Source organism: Perissodus microlepis, chromosome 20 (assembly GCF_051167445.1).
Source record: "Perissodus microlepis isolate ML-2025 ecotype Zambia chromosome 20, ASM5116744v1, whole genome shotgun sequence".
Taxonomy (NCBI): Eukaryota; Metazoa; Chordata; class Actinopteri; order Cichliformes; family Cichlidae; genus Perissodus; species Perissodus microlepis.
Window position 1 is genome coordinate 20164328 of NC_140480.1, and position 12581 is coordinate 20176908.

General features: G+C 46.6%; 1 protein-coding gene across 1 annotated transcript in view; it reads right to left on the bottom strand.

Moving 5' to 3' along the window:
• Window positions 1-12581, bottom strand: part of skia (SKI proto-oncogene a) — a 63574-nt gene that overhangs the window by 9190 nt on the left and 41803 nt on the right. Inside the window, 1 exon segment of the mRNA XM_084918291.1 lies at window positions 950-1066. Within this exon segment, the coding sequence (XP_084774417.1) occupies window positions 950-1066 (117 nt within the window).

Below are 12581 nucleotides of genomic sequence, written 5' to 3' on the forward strand. Positions count from 1 at the left end.
CTGGACATGGGTCAGTACAACCAAGCGTCACTCAGCACGTGGCCTCCATTAGCACTGCAGGCCAAATCTAAAGATAGTGCTGTGTGTCCTGATTTCACATGTTTTTGCATATTTGTCAGTTACATGTTTCACATCGTCACACAAATGTCAGTAGTAGAAAAAGACGACTGAGGTGAATACAACATTTTGACTTTTGATTTGATTCATTAAGAGAAAAACGGCTATCCAACCCTGAACTCTCAGTTCTTTCTTTAGATTGTGGCACAAAGTCATTTCTGAGGCTCCACAGTGAGAGCCTGCATCCACACATGTGGAAAACTTGGAAGAGTACTGGACCTTCCGAGGAGAGGAAAGAGCACATCATCGACTCACAAAAGAAAGGGGAACAACATCTGAACAAGTGCAGGCCTAATTTGCCTCAGGCTGCATTCATGATTCAACAATGAGAAAGAGACCTGTGGAAAACTGTCACCAGTGGGAGCGCTGTGAGGCAAAGCCACGCCTGAATAAAAAGAAGAAAAATGCCAGTTTCAGGTGAACCTCAAGCACACTGAAGTCATGCAGCAGGTCAATACTCCACAAGACACCAGCAGGTAGAGGCTCCCAAAATGAATGAATAAAGTGTGGATCTGAAGTCAAAGAGCACACTTCACTCTGAATTTAAACTTCATACTCAAAAACTGTCCGATGTGGCTGACTTAAAGCACTTCTGCACAGTTACTGCAAACATTTGAGGTTTCGTCACATAGACCAGGAAGTTTGGAGAGCAGAATGAAAACTGGACTTTTTCTCCACTCTGGTTATGTGTCTGATATAAAAATGAGCTTGATGATCTGAAACAGATAAATGACAAATCTGCGAAAGAAAGCAAACCGTTCATCTTCACATGACATCACGTGTCATGTCGTGCATCATGATCACCAACATGTTCTCCTGATTTGACACTGACCTTGTTGGGAGTTGGCAGGGACTGCAGCCAGTCGTGCTGCTTCGCTCTGTCGGCCAGCGGAGTTTGTGATGAGAGGTCGTCATGTTTAGACCTTTTCATCGGGATGGGATCGGACACCTGAGAACAGAAGAAGGTGTGTTTAAAGGATCAATCAGACTATGCCGATGTCTGCATCACTCCAGTGTCAGTGAACTGAGCAGCCTGTACTGGGGAGTGCCAGCAGGGGTCTCCGATGGCTGAAGTTAAATGTAGGTGTGCCGCTTACTCTTCGTGTGTCGTTCTATTTCTGGCAAAGTTCACACACACACCTCACAGTCCGCTTTATGGCAATGTGTCACAGAGTAACCAATGTGAGGGCATGTGCTCAGAGGCAGCCAAGAGAGGGTGTGTGTGTGTGTGTGTGTGTGTGTGTGTGTGTGTGTGTGTGTGTGTGTGTGTGTGCCATCCATATACACACACTCATACCAACGAGTGTGTGTGTCCCATCCATATACACACACGCATGTGTGTATTTATATCCTTGTGGGGACATCTCATTGACATAATGCTTTCCCTAGCTGCTTACCCTAACCATCAAAAATGGAGGCCTAACCCTGACCCTAACCTAATTGTAACCCTGACACTAAAACCACATTTTGAGTCTCAAAAATGCCTTCAAACTCGTGGGGACGGGATTTTGGTCCCCACAAGTATAGCAAACTACCAATTTTTGGTCCCCATGAAGATGTTAATACCCGCCCACTCACACACTCGTTGGTGTGTGTGTGTGTGTGTGTGTGTCATCGATATACCCGTACAGACAGACAAGCAGGGGTTTGTTTCTTTTCCTCCCCGTTATGCTGACTTTGTGGCTATGACCTCAGCCTCTCTAGGCTGTGACTGTCACTAGTTGCCACACACACACACACACACACACACACACACACACACACACACACACACACACACACACCAACTACGAGTGATTACAGTGACTGAACAGATTGCATTCAGCTACACTTTAAATATGATAAAGACTGTTTTAATTGTAGAGTATTTACTCAGTAGCAGCCACAGCTCCAGGAGCCACAGACTGCCCGGCCCTGTGGCCCTGTGGCCTCGGGGTTCCTGACACTCTGAGGTTGGTGAAACCTTTTTCATGACTGACCTACTGTCACACTAAGCAGGCTTAAAGTAGGGGTCACGGACAGTGTGCTCCACTTCATGGCTCTGCACAGGACATGGAGGAAGCCTATTTTATTCTTAGTGACTGCTGAACTTAGTCCTGGACTTTGTTGAGGTCACGGCTTGGACTGGAGGTCACATGTAGCCAGGTTTGCCTCGGCTCCGTCAAACCATTAACATTTATGCATAGCTTAAATGTTTTGGCAGGCACCTAAAATAAAATGTATGGATCTCAAAATCCTTATCATCGGAGATAGATGCACTCTCTCGCTGTGGTTTTCTCTGTGAGGACTTCTCTTGAGAATCAGCGATGTGAGCAGGAGTAGCACTATCTTTACACCATCACACAGAGCAGCCCTGCGTGATGTCAACAGGTGGTCATTTGTAATGGGCTGGACGCTGCTTCTGTCGACTGTTGGCAGTGTGTCACGTCTGCCACATGTCTGTGTAATCAGAGCTGCTCTCGTAGGAAAGTGGCCAGACGATCAAATACCACTGAGGTCTGCCGATGTGACAGCTGGCCTCGATCTGCCTGACGTAAGACTTCATGACTTTCCATAGCAGCGTCATAGCATTGAAGCAGCCTTCATTATCTGGTCTGCTGGTGTAAGGGAACTGTTATCTGGAGGCTCGGGTCTCAGAGGAACACAGCTGTGGTTCCTTTAAATGTGAAACCACGCTCAGCGCTCAGCTTGTTTAAAGACGTCTTTTCTATAAGTGTCTCAAAGGTACAGCAAGCACCAACGTACAGTCAGGTTTTGTATTCCTATTGTTTGCTAAGCTCTTTGATAGAGAACCTTAAACTATCTAACAGAGAGTGATTCATGGCATCATTACACTGACTGTTAATATATCAACTGCAAATTTAAGCATTTTTAATTAAAAAAATGGGTCCAAATAGCTTTTTTTTTTTTAAACTAGGCTTTGCTCTGGTGTAAAAAACAAATATATTCACACACATTTATCACCTTTTTACCGCCTTAGCACTTCAATCAGCACAACTATAGCTTCAATTTTTCCATTAATTCTAACTAATATTTTTATCTGCTGTCATTTATAGTTGTAAACCTGTCCTTCCATGTGCTTCTATGGAGAGCATCGAGTAGGAGCCCAGAACAGAGCTCCATGAGAACAAACACAGAACGAGGAGGAGATACAAGAACCTGTGGCCAGGTGAAGGTAGTTAAAGTAGCAGAGATGAGCAAGTGTTGGACGTAGGCTGGGACTGATGTCATTAAATATGGCACGACTCAGCAAACATGTGGGTAAGCACCCTGAACCAGCTCTGACACTTTGTGTCCACTCATATATTTTATACTATGTTACCTTTCAAACAGGCTTCCACAGTATACTGGAGTCCCACACTCACACAATAATAAAGACATTACCATTTTTCATAGAAGGTAAACAAACACACAAACCCCTATAATAGCGCACAAGAGTCTTGGTCGCTATGATTGTGGGTTATCAAGAGATCAAGACGTGTCCTAGATTTGACTGCAGCCGAGCGGGCCAGAGGCAAGCGGCTAGAGCCTGCAGCTGAGAGGGAGAGGGGGAGAGGGGGGTGGCAGACAGCTCTGGCTCTGGGCAAAGTCTCCGTGCCACGTGCCAGTCCTTGTCTCGTGGATTAACAGTTGCCAACGCCGCGGTCTCCATACGGTCCTGGTAATCACGGGCACACGGGAGGAACAGGGTCAACAAAGCCGGCAGCTGAGCCTGCGCGCTTCAGCGATGCAGAAATCTGAATGTCTCGTTGATTGAACAACGGGAGGCAAAGAGTCAGGAAATTCCTGTTTGAGGCATGTCAGTGGGACTGGTTCTCAGTCCAAAAGTAAGCACTGGTGTAATTTCTACTACTGTGTCTGACGTCACGGTGTGTGTCATTGTCTTGCTTTCTTCATGAGGAATAAGTCTCTAAACCAGCGATGCCTGTCGAAGCGCAGACCCAACAACTACACCAACCCTACCCCCCTAACCCTATTATAGTTTGATTTCTGACATCATCTTTATACGTGAGAGTAAACGTTATCGAAACGCTTGTGTGGGATGAATGACGAGTCTTCGAGCAAACACCGAGACCTTGACCGAGATGTGAGCGACACACATCTTGTTTATTGGAAACTTCACAGTCCTCTCCAGATAAGACGCTGTGCTCAACAGGGCTGCTGTAAGTCAGAGTTCAAAGACGTGCCAAAGTATGCAAGCGTGCACACACACTTGTGCACCTTGCAGCAAACCCACTCCCTTTATGATCCGGCGTGGATTCCACAGCAGACAGGATGTCACACTTCTAAGATAAGACTTTGTGATTAAGCAGGGCGTGTTAGACGTGTCGAAAGTGCACCGTCTATGTACTGCGTTCCAGTGCTTGTATTATCTAGGCACAGGCCTTACTGCGATATCGAGAGGGTGGCAGTGGCTCTTATTGAAAGTCAGATATGATTTTATTAGGAGAGCTGCAGAGTGGTGTACAGGCCGGGATCTGTCAGATGTGCCTCGCACGGGAATCGCACAAAGGATCGAGTCACGGAGGAGCATATGTTGAAAAGGTCTGTCTGTAGCATGTGTCTGGCAGAGCGGTGGTGGGTGTGTATCTCTGTTAGGGGTGTTTGCGGCAGAGACAGGAAGGGTGGAGTGAGAGCAGTCTTCTCAGTTTAAGTCTGTCTGAAAATCCTCACAGTTTCACTTCCTGTGTCTGCAGGCCATCGCCGTTTGTCTCTATGAATAGAATCTTTTTGTCAGACTTTTGTGTGTAAACCATTTTTACACATATGTGGAGAAGAAAATCCTGAAAAGAGCATGACCACGAGGTTACCACCGAATCCCCCGCACCACGAGCGCTGTGCAAAGATATTCAGTTCTTTAAAAACATACATAAGTCTTGCAAAGACAAACGGGGAAGTGAAACTTTTAACAAGACTGACACTGCTACACTCTCACTGCGCTGACCTTTAAACGGTTAAATAACATATATACTTGTGAAGCTGGGCACAATCTGAGATGGAAAAGGAACGCTAGAGCAAGATCCCAGTGTTGATGAAAGCTGTGCTTTCTTATTGTGTTGTACTCACAAACACAGAATCAGTCTGACTACAGAAACATGTTCAGTTTGTCTTAATCATTCCCTGCATGCTCCGATACACCGATGAGACGAGCAACACTAGCTGATCCTGTCTGCTGAAAACCATGACTGAACACGGCGGACGCACACGCTCTTTCTTGACAGCCCACTGTCACCACCACATTGTTTCCTTTGCTGCCACTCCCTCCTCTTGCTCGTCTTCCCCTGAACCTCCACCCACCTACCCAGCTCTTTTCGTCTATCTGTCTGAAAGCGTTTCCTGTGTCATAGATTACAGGATGTCCTCTACAAACAAGCTAGATTCCAGCTGCAGAGAAAAGCGAGCAAAACAGAGCCTCGCAGAAGCATACTCGCAGCACAGCCTCACAGAACACAACAGCTGGCTTCAACTAAACTGTTACATTAAAAAGAAAACGTCACTGAGTGTTTTTTTTTTGACTCATACACAAACATTAGTGCAGGCATTAAAGTGTGCTGAATGTTGTGCGTTTCCTTGGAAAATGAATTTCCTTTTGTGATTTCTGTTTTGACTGTGTATCAGGTGGTCAGACCGCAGATGAATCAGAGGCAAACAGCTTGCACGAGTAAGGAACCAAAACAGGTCACCTAACCCAAAATCCACCACATGCCAGGCTGACATGAAAGGGGCAAATAACTCTGCTTCTCCTTCGCTCAGGAGCCGCACCCTGCCTGTGACCTGACTTTGGCCTCGCTGCATGTCTTGCTAAGGGGCCCGCTGCAGTGGAAAAGGAGGGGCTCTTCCTGAAGACAAAGCGGGAGCTTAGCTGCCTTTGTACATGAGAAGCCACAAAACCCAACATATGCTGGGGAAACAAACAGGTGTGAGACAACATGCTCCATTTTTGATGCAAAAGAAAAAGGACGGACCCTGATGCTCTGGGATCAGTTCATTGGCTCTGGATGAACAAACAATCTCACTAAGTGGCTTTTATTCAAGAGATATGTGAAGGTGAACTCCTCTGTGTGCAGACTGTGTGTGTGTGTGTATGTGTGTTTCAGTGTGCGTGTGTGTGGTGTGCGTGTGTGCGCACACGCTGAGCTTCAGTTTTGGTTGGTAGTTCGACCCACCATCACCTCCTTGGCCGACAGGTCACAGAGAACAATCGTGCCTCTGTCCTCTATGGAGTAAACAGAAGCACACTTTACATAATTACAGCACTGCATCAGATCACTCTTATTATTCGAGACTTCCCAGTGTGCTGAGGTGCAGTTTTCAACATGAACTGGTTTGCTGACTCCACTTGAAATGGCCTCATCTAATATTCACTTTGATGTGGTGCAAAGTCATTTCTCCTGCACTCAGCACATAAGTAACTGAGTTTTTCTTTTTTTGGGAAGTTTTGAGTTAGAAGGAACAAGTAATAAGTTGTTGAGTTCACTGGGTAACAGACAACTACCAGCTGTATACAGAGAGGAGGCCCATGCACGCTGGATATAAACACAGACTAGGACAACTGACACCGACGGCCAAGGACTCTCTCCTGTTATCCTTCTATGAAGTCTGCTCGAGCCTACCATCATGTGCAGTTGCTCCAATGTAAACTGGCAACAGTGCAGTCAAACCAGGCTAAACAGGACATCGGTGCAGATGGAGTTTATAAAGTCTAATCCCCCCCTCCATCCATTCTCTTCCCATCATCAGGGTTGCCTATCCCAGCTACCATGGAGCAGCACCCTGGACAGGTCACCAGTCTGCCCCAGGGAGTGACCAATTAACCTGACCCCACTAACTGCATGCCTTTGGACTGTGGGAAGAAGAACCCATGCAGATGCCGTACAAAGGCCCCGGCCAGACAGGCCTCACAGCCTTGTTGCTGTGAGGTAACATTGTGCGACATGTTGCCCTAATCCCCATCTGAGACATCATTTACCCCATCAGCTGTGAAATTTCTACACTGCCAGTTACCCCTTCTTCCTGGAACTTTGACCAAATGTTAGATCTGACGATTCTGTTTATTTGAACTGGACATGTTTTTCCCAGGAAAGATGTGGCAGCAGGTCTGTAGTTGTTTTTAGGCCTTTTCCAGGAAGACTCCTGAGAGGCTAGTAGACAAAACAGAGGGCCAACTTCCCAGAGCCGGTCTAAAGTTCAAACACTTGTAGCAACTAACCAATACAACCCCTGTACAACACTAACAGGCCAAATATAATGGTTAAATTACATACTTACATCCCTCCTAGTTCATGTCCTTTGTAGACATGAACTATACTATTTCAGGAGTCTCAAAATCACCTGACCCTCTAAAGGGAACGCGAGGCCTCCGTCTCAAACACACATCAGTAAAATTAAAACCACCAAGTCTTTTTAATAGGTCATAAAAACCTATAAACTGACAGATTTGTGGCACCTCATGGAGGGCAAGCTTTCATTTAGAGCACCAAAACTGTCAGTTTCACATGACAAGACTGATAACTGTGAGAGGAAGCATAACGAGAGGGAGGACAACACACGTATTGTGTTGTATGCAGGCCTTTCCCACTGGCGCCCTGGAGGCCGTGCAGACACACACACACACACACACACACACACACACACACACACACACACACACAGTTTAGGAAGGGAGAGGGGTCTCCATTTCCTGTCGCCAAATTTGCTTTGGCAACTCTCTCCGTGGGAATGGTGAGAGACCAGCTCCGCTGAGCCACAGAGTGCTGCAGATTAGCTTTCCATCCTCTCAGTGGGGCCAAACCCCCCAAAACACCGAGAGAGAAAGAAAAACTAAGATGGAGATAGAAGAGAAAAGGTGGGGGTCAGGGTAAGCACAGACATATGGGTATTTCCATAGCTGTGCTTTATTAGTCTCTCCTTAGTTTTGCAGTTCAGAGGGAACTGCTACTGCTAACGTTAGCAGATGCATTGATGCTGCATGTTGGATTTGAAGGACTGACAGTGAACTGTTGTATAATACAAAAGTGTTTTATCTCTTTCTTTTCTTGAGCGTGCACATGAATTCCTTTGTGTGTGACGGTGCCACATCGAGCTCTTTCTGAATAAAGAAACCAAAAAATGCCTAAAATATCGTTGTGATGCAGAGAGGCAGAACCACAAATTATGGACATTATGTGGTGGAAAGCACAAAGACTTGTGGAACTACTTATATTTCCCCCCATACTCTAAATGTATTTAAAGTATGGTCCATTGCTATGCTACATTTGCCTTTAGCAGCGTGTCCATCACAGCCTACATTATGTATGTATATGTATGCTTAGCCAGTCCATCCATTTATTAATGTCACAAAATGTGAATCAAAAGATGCAAAATTAATTCATTGTCAAAGGCGATGATGAGCCAGACTTGTGTTTGGAGAACTGTGGGATAGCACGGAAGAGAAGGTTGAAGAGCGAGGAGGAATGCGCTGATGAAACAGCTGTCCCATTTTAAAGACGGCCAGATGTGAATTATGGGTAATGAGGGCAGGAGTGTGTCTGTGTGTAGGCTGCAGAAATGGGAAATGCAGAGCATACATCATATTTCTGCTTGGTGTGTAGTGTGTCTCAGGGCTGAGGTCGCTAGTGAAAAGGTCACATGGCTGAGCAAATACATAAGTAGCACTGTGTGTGTGTGTGTGTGTGTGTGTGTGTGTGTGTGTGTGTGTGTGTGTGTGTGTGTGTGTATATATATGTGTGTGTATGTGTATGAAGGAACAACTTCTTGCACACCAGTCCAGTTAGCAGCAGTATTCACACACACACACACACACACACACACACACACACAGTGGTTTTCCAAATTACTGGCACTGGAACAGCAACAGGCATTCTGGGTGCCTCCGTTCAGACTGTAGCACATGCCTTAACATGTCACAGCCACACACATGTTAAAGCACTCACATACACACACATAGAATAATTTGCACACTCCTAAATACACACAGTGTGCACAGGTTTATGAATAAGTAAAAACACGCCCACTCTCAAGCATCAACAGAGCTGGCAGCTCTGTTGTAATAATGTGAGAGTCACCATGAATCTCTGCAGCACTGAGCATGGCAGCATGCAGCTGACTGAAAACACACTTATGTCACACTCTGTGGAACGGCTTCTCCACAGACCAGAGATGATATCGTGGACATTTTTGGGGTCCATAGATAAAAAAACGTCCAGCTTTGACACTGGCCTGGCACATCTGGTCCCCACTCATTGATTCCATTACTTAGTTGGGGGTGGTCAGCTGCAGTCACCCTCTGGTCCTTGCAGGTGGCCGGATTGGTCTCTGGGGCTATGGCAGTCTGGTGCCTTCTTGGGGGCTGGAGAGCTGCCGTTTTGGGGCATCTGTGCGTCTGCCTCGGCTGGTGGTGGTTGGTGGCTGGGGTGGGTGCTGCCTTGCAGTCTTGGGATGTGGGGCCTGGGGGGCTTGTGGTAGCGGGTGCTGGCACAGGGCCAGGTGGCTGGCCTCCTCTATGCGGGTGCAGGCGCAGGGCAAGGGGCCCTGGTGCCCGAGGTTACCTGATTTTCTGGCTGTGCGGGAGCGATCTGCAACCTTTGGCTGCTCGGGGAACAGTCGGAGAGGGAGCCGTTGAGATGGCGGTTTGGGGAAGTGGCTTGTCTTGGACTGGGGCCAGTCTGCCTTTTTGGTCTTCAGTGTTGGTTGAATTGGTTACTGGTGTTAGGGCTCTGCGTCCGGTGGAGTCCCCAGAACTGGGGCCTGTCTGCATCAACCACACTACCCATTGCAGTGGGAGCGATGGGTTCAGGTGATCCGGGGTGTTGACACAGGTCTCCACAATTTTAATAGGACAGTTATTGTTTACACCTCATAGAGGTCACCTTCAACACTGACAAGCAGGGAGAGGAGCAGGCAGGTCTTTCCACAGTATTTAGTTTGCTGTAGTGTTGACAGCAGAGCAGCAACAGAGGGACTCACTACTCAAAGAAAGAACCTGGCCCCCACTGTACCTGTCAGTCTCTACTTGGCTAACAGATGGACTGTGCCTATGGAGCGCTTATCGTATGAGAGGGAACGCCAAGAATTTCATGGAGGCTGAATATGACCGCCTCACCTCCTTTTCTGAGAAATAATGTTAAAAATCATTAATAATGGGGGGAAAGGAGCTTGCAGCAGCAGAGTGAAGCTGCAGAGACAAGTCATACTGATAAATCATAACCAACATCTAAAACAAAGCCTCTGGTCTTCTAAAGGGAGATCCAAGATGAACAACCAGAACAAACCTGGTGCTCCCAAACTCTGCACCACATTGTTCCTGCAGGACGTTTTCCCTCATCTGAAGGACTTGGCAAAGCTTTGTGTTGTCTGGATCTATGTCACGTTAAAATTCGACATCACTGTGAGTCCAGCACGTGTCCTTGAGCTGGCAGTTTGCTGTCTGTGGATCCTCCTGTCAGAGAGGAGCATGGGTGGGGGCTCGCAGTTAGTCTCCCATCATCTTGCAGGCATCATTAGGCCTGATAAAGTCTTTGTCCCTGGAGCATTGCACTACCAGGACCAGGACAGACGCCAATTACGGTCTTAACCTTTCTCTTGCACTTCCTGTCTCTACTTCACTGACTCCTCTAGCTGCAGGGAGGCGGGGCCGATACAGATGCCACCTCACTGGAGACACTGAAAGCTGCCATCACTGCACACATGTAACACGCAGTGCTTCTGCTACATGGACACAGCCATCAATGGGCCGCCTTCACAGGTTCACTGTATCTACAATGCATAATTTTCATTTGACATGTTCAACCTGTCAGAAATGACACATGTGCTGTTATAACAGACGGTAACCAAGAGGAAAAACAACCTTCTTTTAGTGAACTGCAGAACTGGTCGTGCCTCGGTCTCGAGTCTAGCCTCAAACATGTTGGACAGAGGACCAAATCTCTTCATCGAAACTGTGAGACTGTGCTGAGGCCTGAAATGAACCCTAATAAAGTTACATCAAAAACGTTCAGGCCAGATTCATTATTAAACATGATGTAATAGTTAACAAGAGTTACAATGTTCACAAATGTGCTTGTTTCTGGTTCTAGTTCACTTTTAATTGCAACAAGGAGGGTATGGAAGAAATAGCAATATCTGATCACATATAAAGCAAACGCTGAATGAGCTGAATAATCAACAGCTACACAGGCTGAACTGGTGAACCTGGTGTGTAGTCGGCTCGATGCTTACACTGCACAGCTCTAATATAAATAAAACGTCTCACGGGGAGATAATTTGCAGATGGAGTGGTCTGCTGTGACTCAGTAGCTGTAAATGAATTGTTGATCACATAAACAAGCCTCTGGCACTTGAGACAGCAAAGCTGATATGCTGAGTTGGAGGATAATGAAAGGTGTGAATGTAACGATGTGCGAGCCGTAACCACACTCAGGTTCAAACGAATGAGCGAGAAACACAAAGTAATCTAGCCTCAACGTGTCCATCACTGAGAGGATGTGGATGTGACTCCAACTTAACTTTACAGTTATCCCCATCTCATCGAGTATCAGCAGGATGGGCTCAAACAAAGCCACAGTCCACAGCACACACGCCCTGTGTCAGATGATCTTTGCCGCCTCACAATATCATTCAGGTTGTTATGGTGCAGCTATGACACAGTTTGCATGTCCATCAGTCATCTATAGCAGCTACAGCTTGCTTACAACATTATCATAACTAGTAGAATATTTAGAATACAATAAATCGAAACGGGTTGAAATTCAGATATCAAAGACTGTGTCCATAGAAGAACCTTGTAATGCTCTCACACAGTCTGAGAGCAACTAATAATTCATGTTGAAGTGTAATGAATGTGTCATATTTGTCTGTTTGACCCGTCAGCGGTTCTTTGTGCTAATCCAAATATTAAGGGTCCAGGCTGCGAGGGACCCGGGTCGCCGCTCTAAATAGTCTGACCCAAAAGTATCAGAACTGATTGCATCAGTCACAGATGAACACAAGCAAAGCTCGCCAAATCCCCTTTAGCCATGCTGGTTCTTAGATAATCTTGCTGTTTGCCCACTGACTGAACCCTTGTGTTTCTCAAAAATCAGATGGGCAGAAGCTACGCTCGTTCCTTCGCTTCCTGTGTGCGTGGTAGGATAAAGTACACCCTCCAGTTTCAGACACCGCGACTAGCCGCTCTCCTAACCAGGCTGCTGTCTGAGAGGCCCTGATTTTTAGACAAACCGCCCTCACAGGCAGACAGCAGCTCACTGTGCGCTGCGTAAAAAGGCGGCTATATTTATTGATGGCAGTGTTTGTTGTAGTTGGGCATTAAGTGGGCCCGAGTACAGTCGCACTAATGGATCTGCAGACATGCTGGGTCAATACGAGCGCTACACTGAGCCAATCATCTGATGTGGAGAAACAAGCTTTTACACATGCTGGCTGCTGAAATGCAAGCTGTGGTCCTCAAGTGTCATTATGTAGAGAGA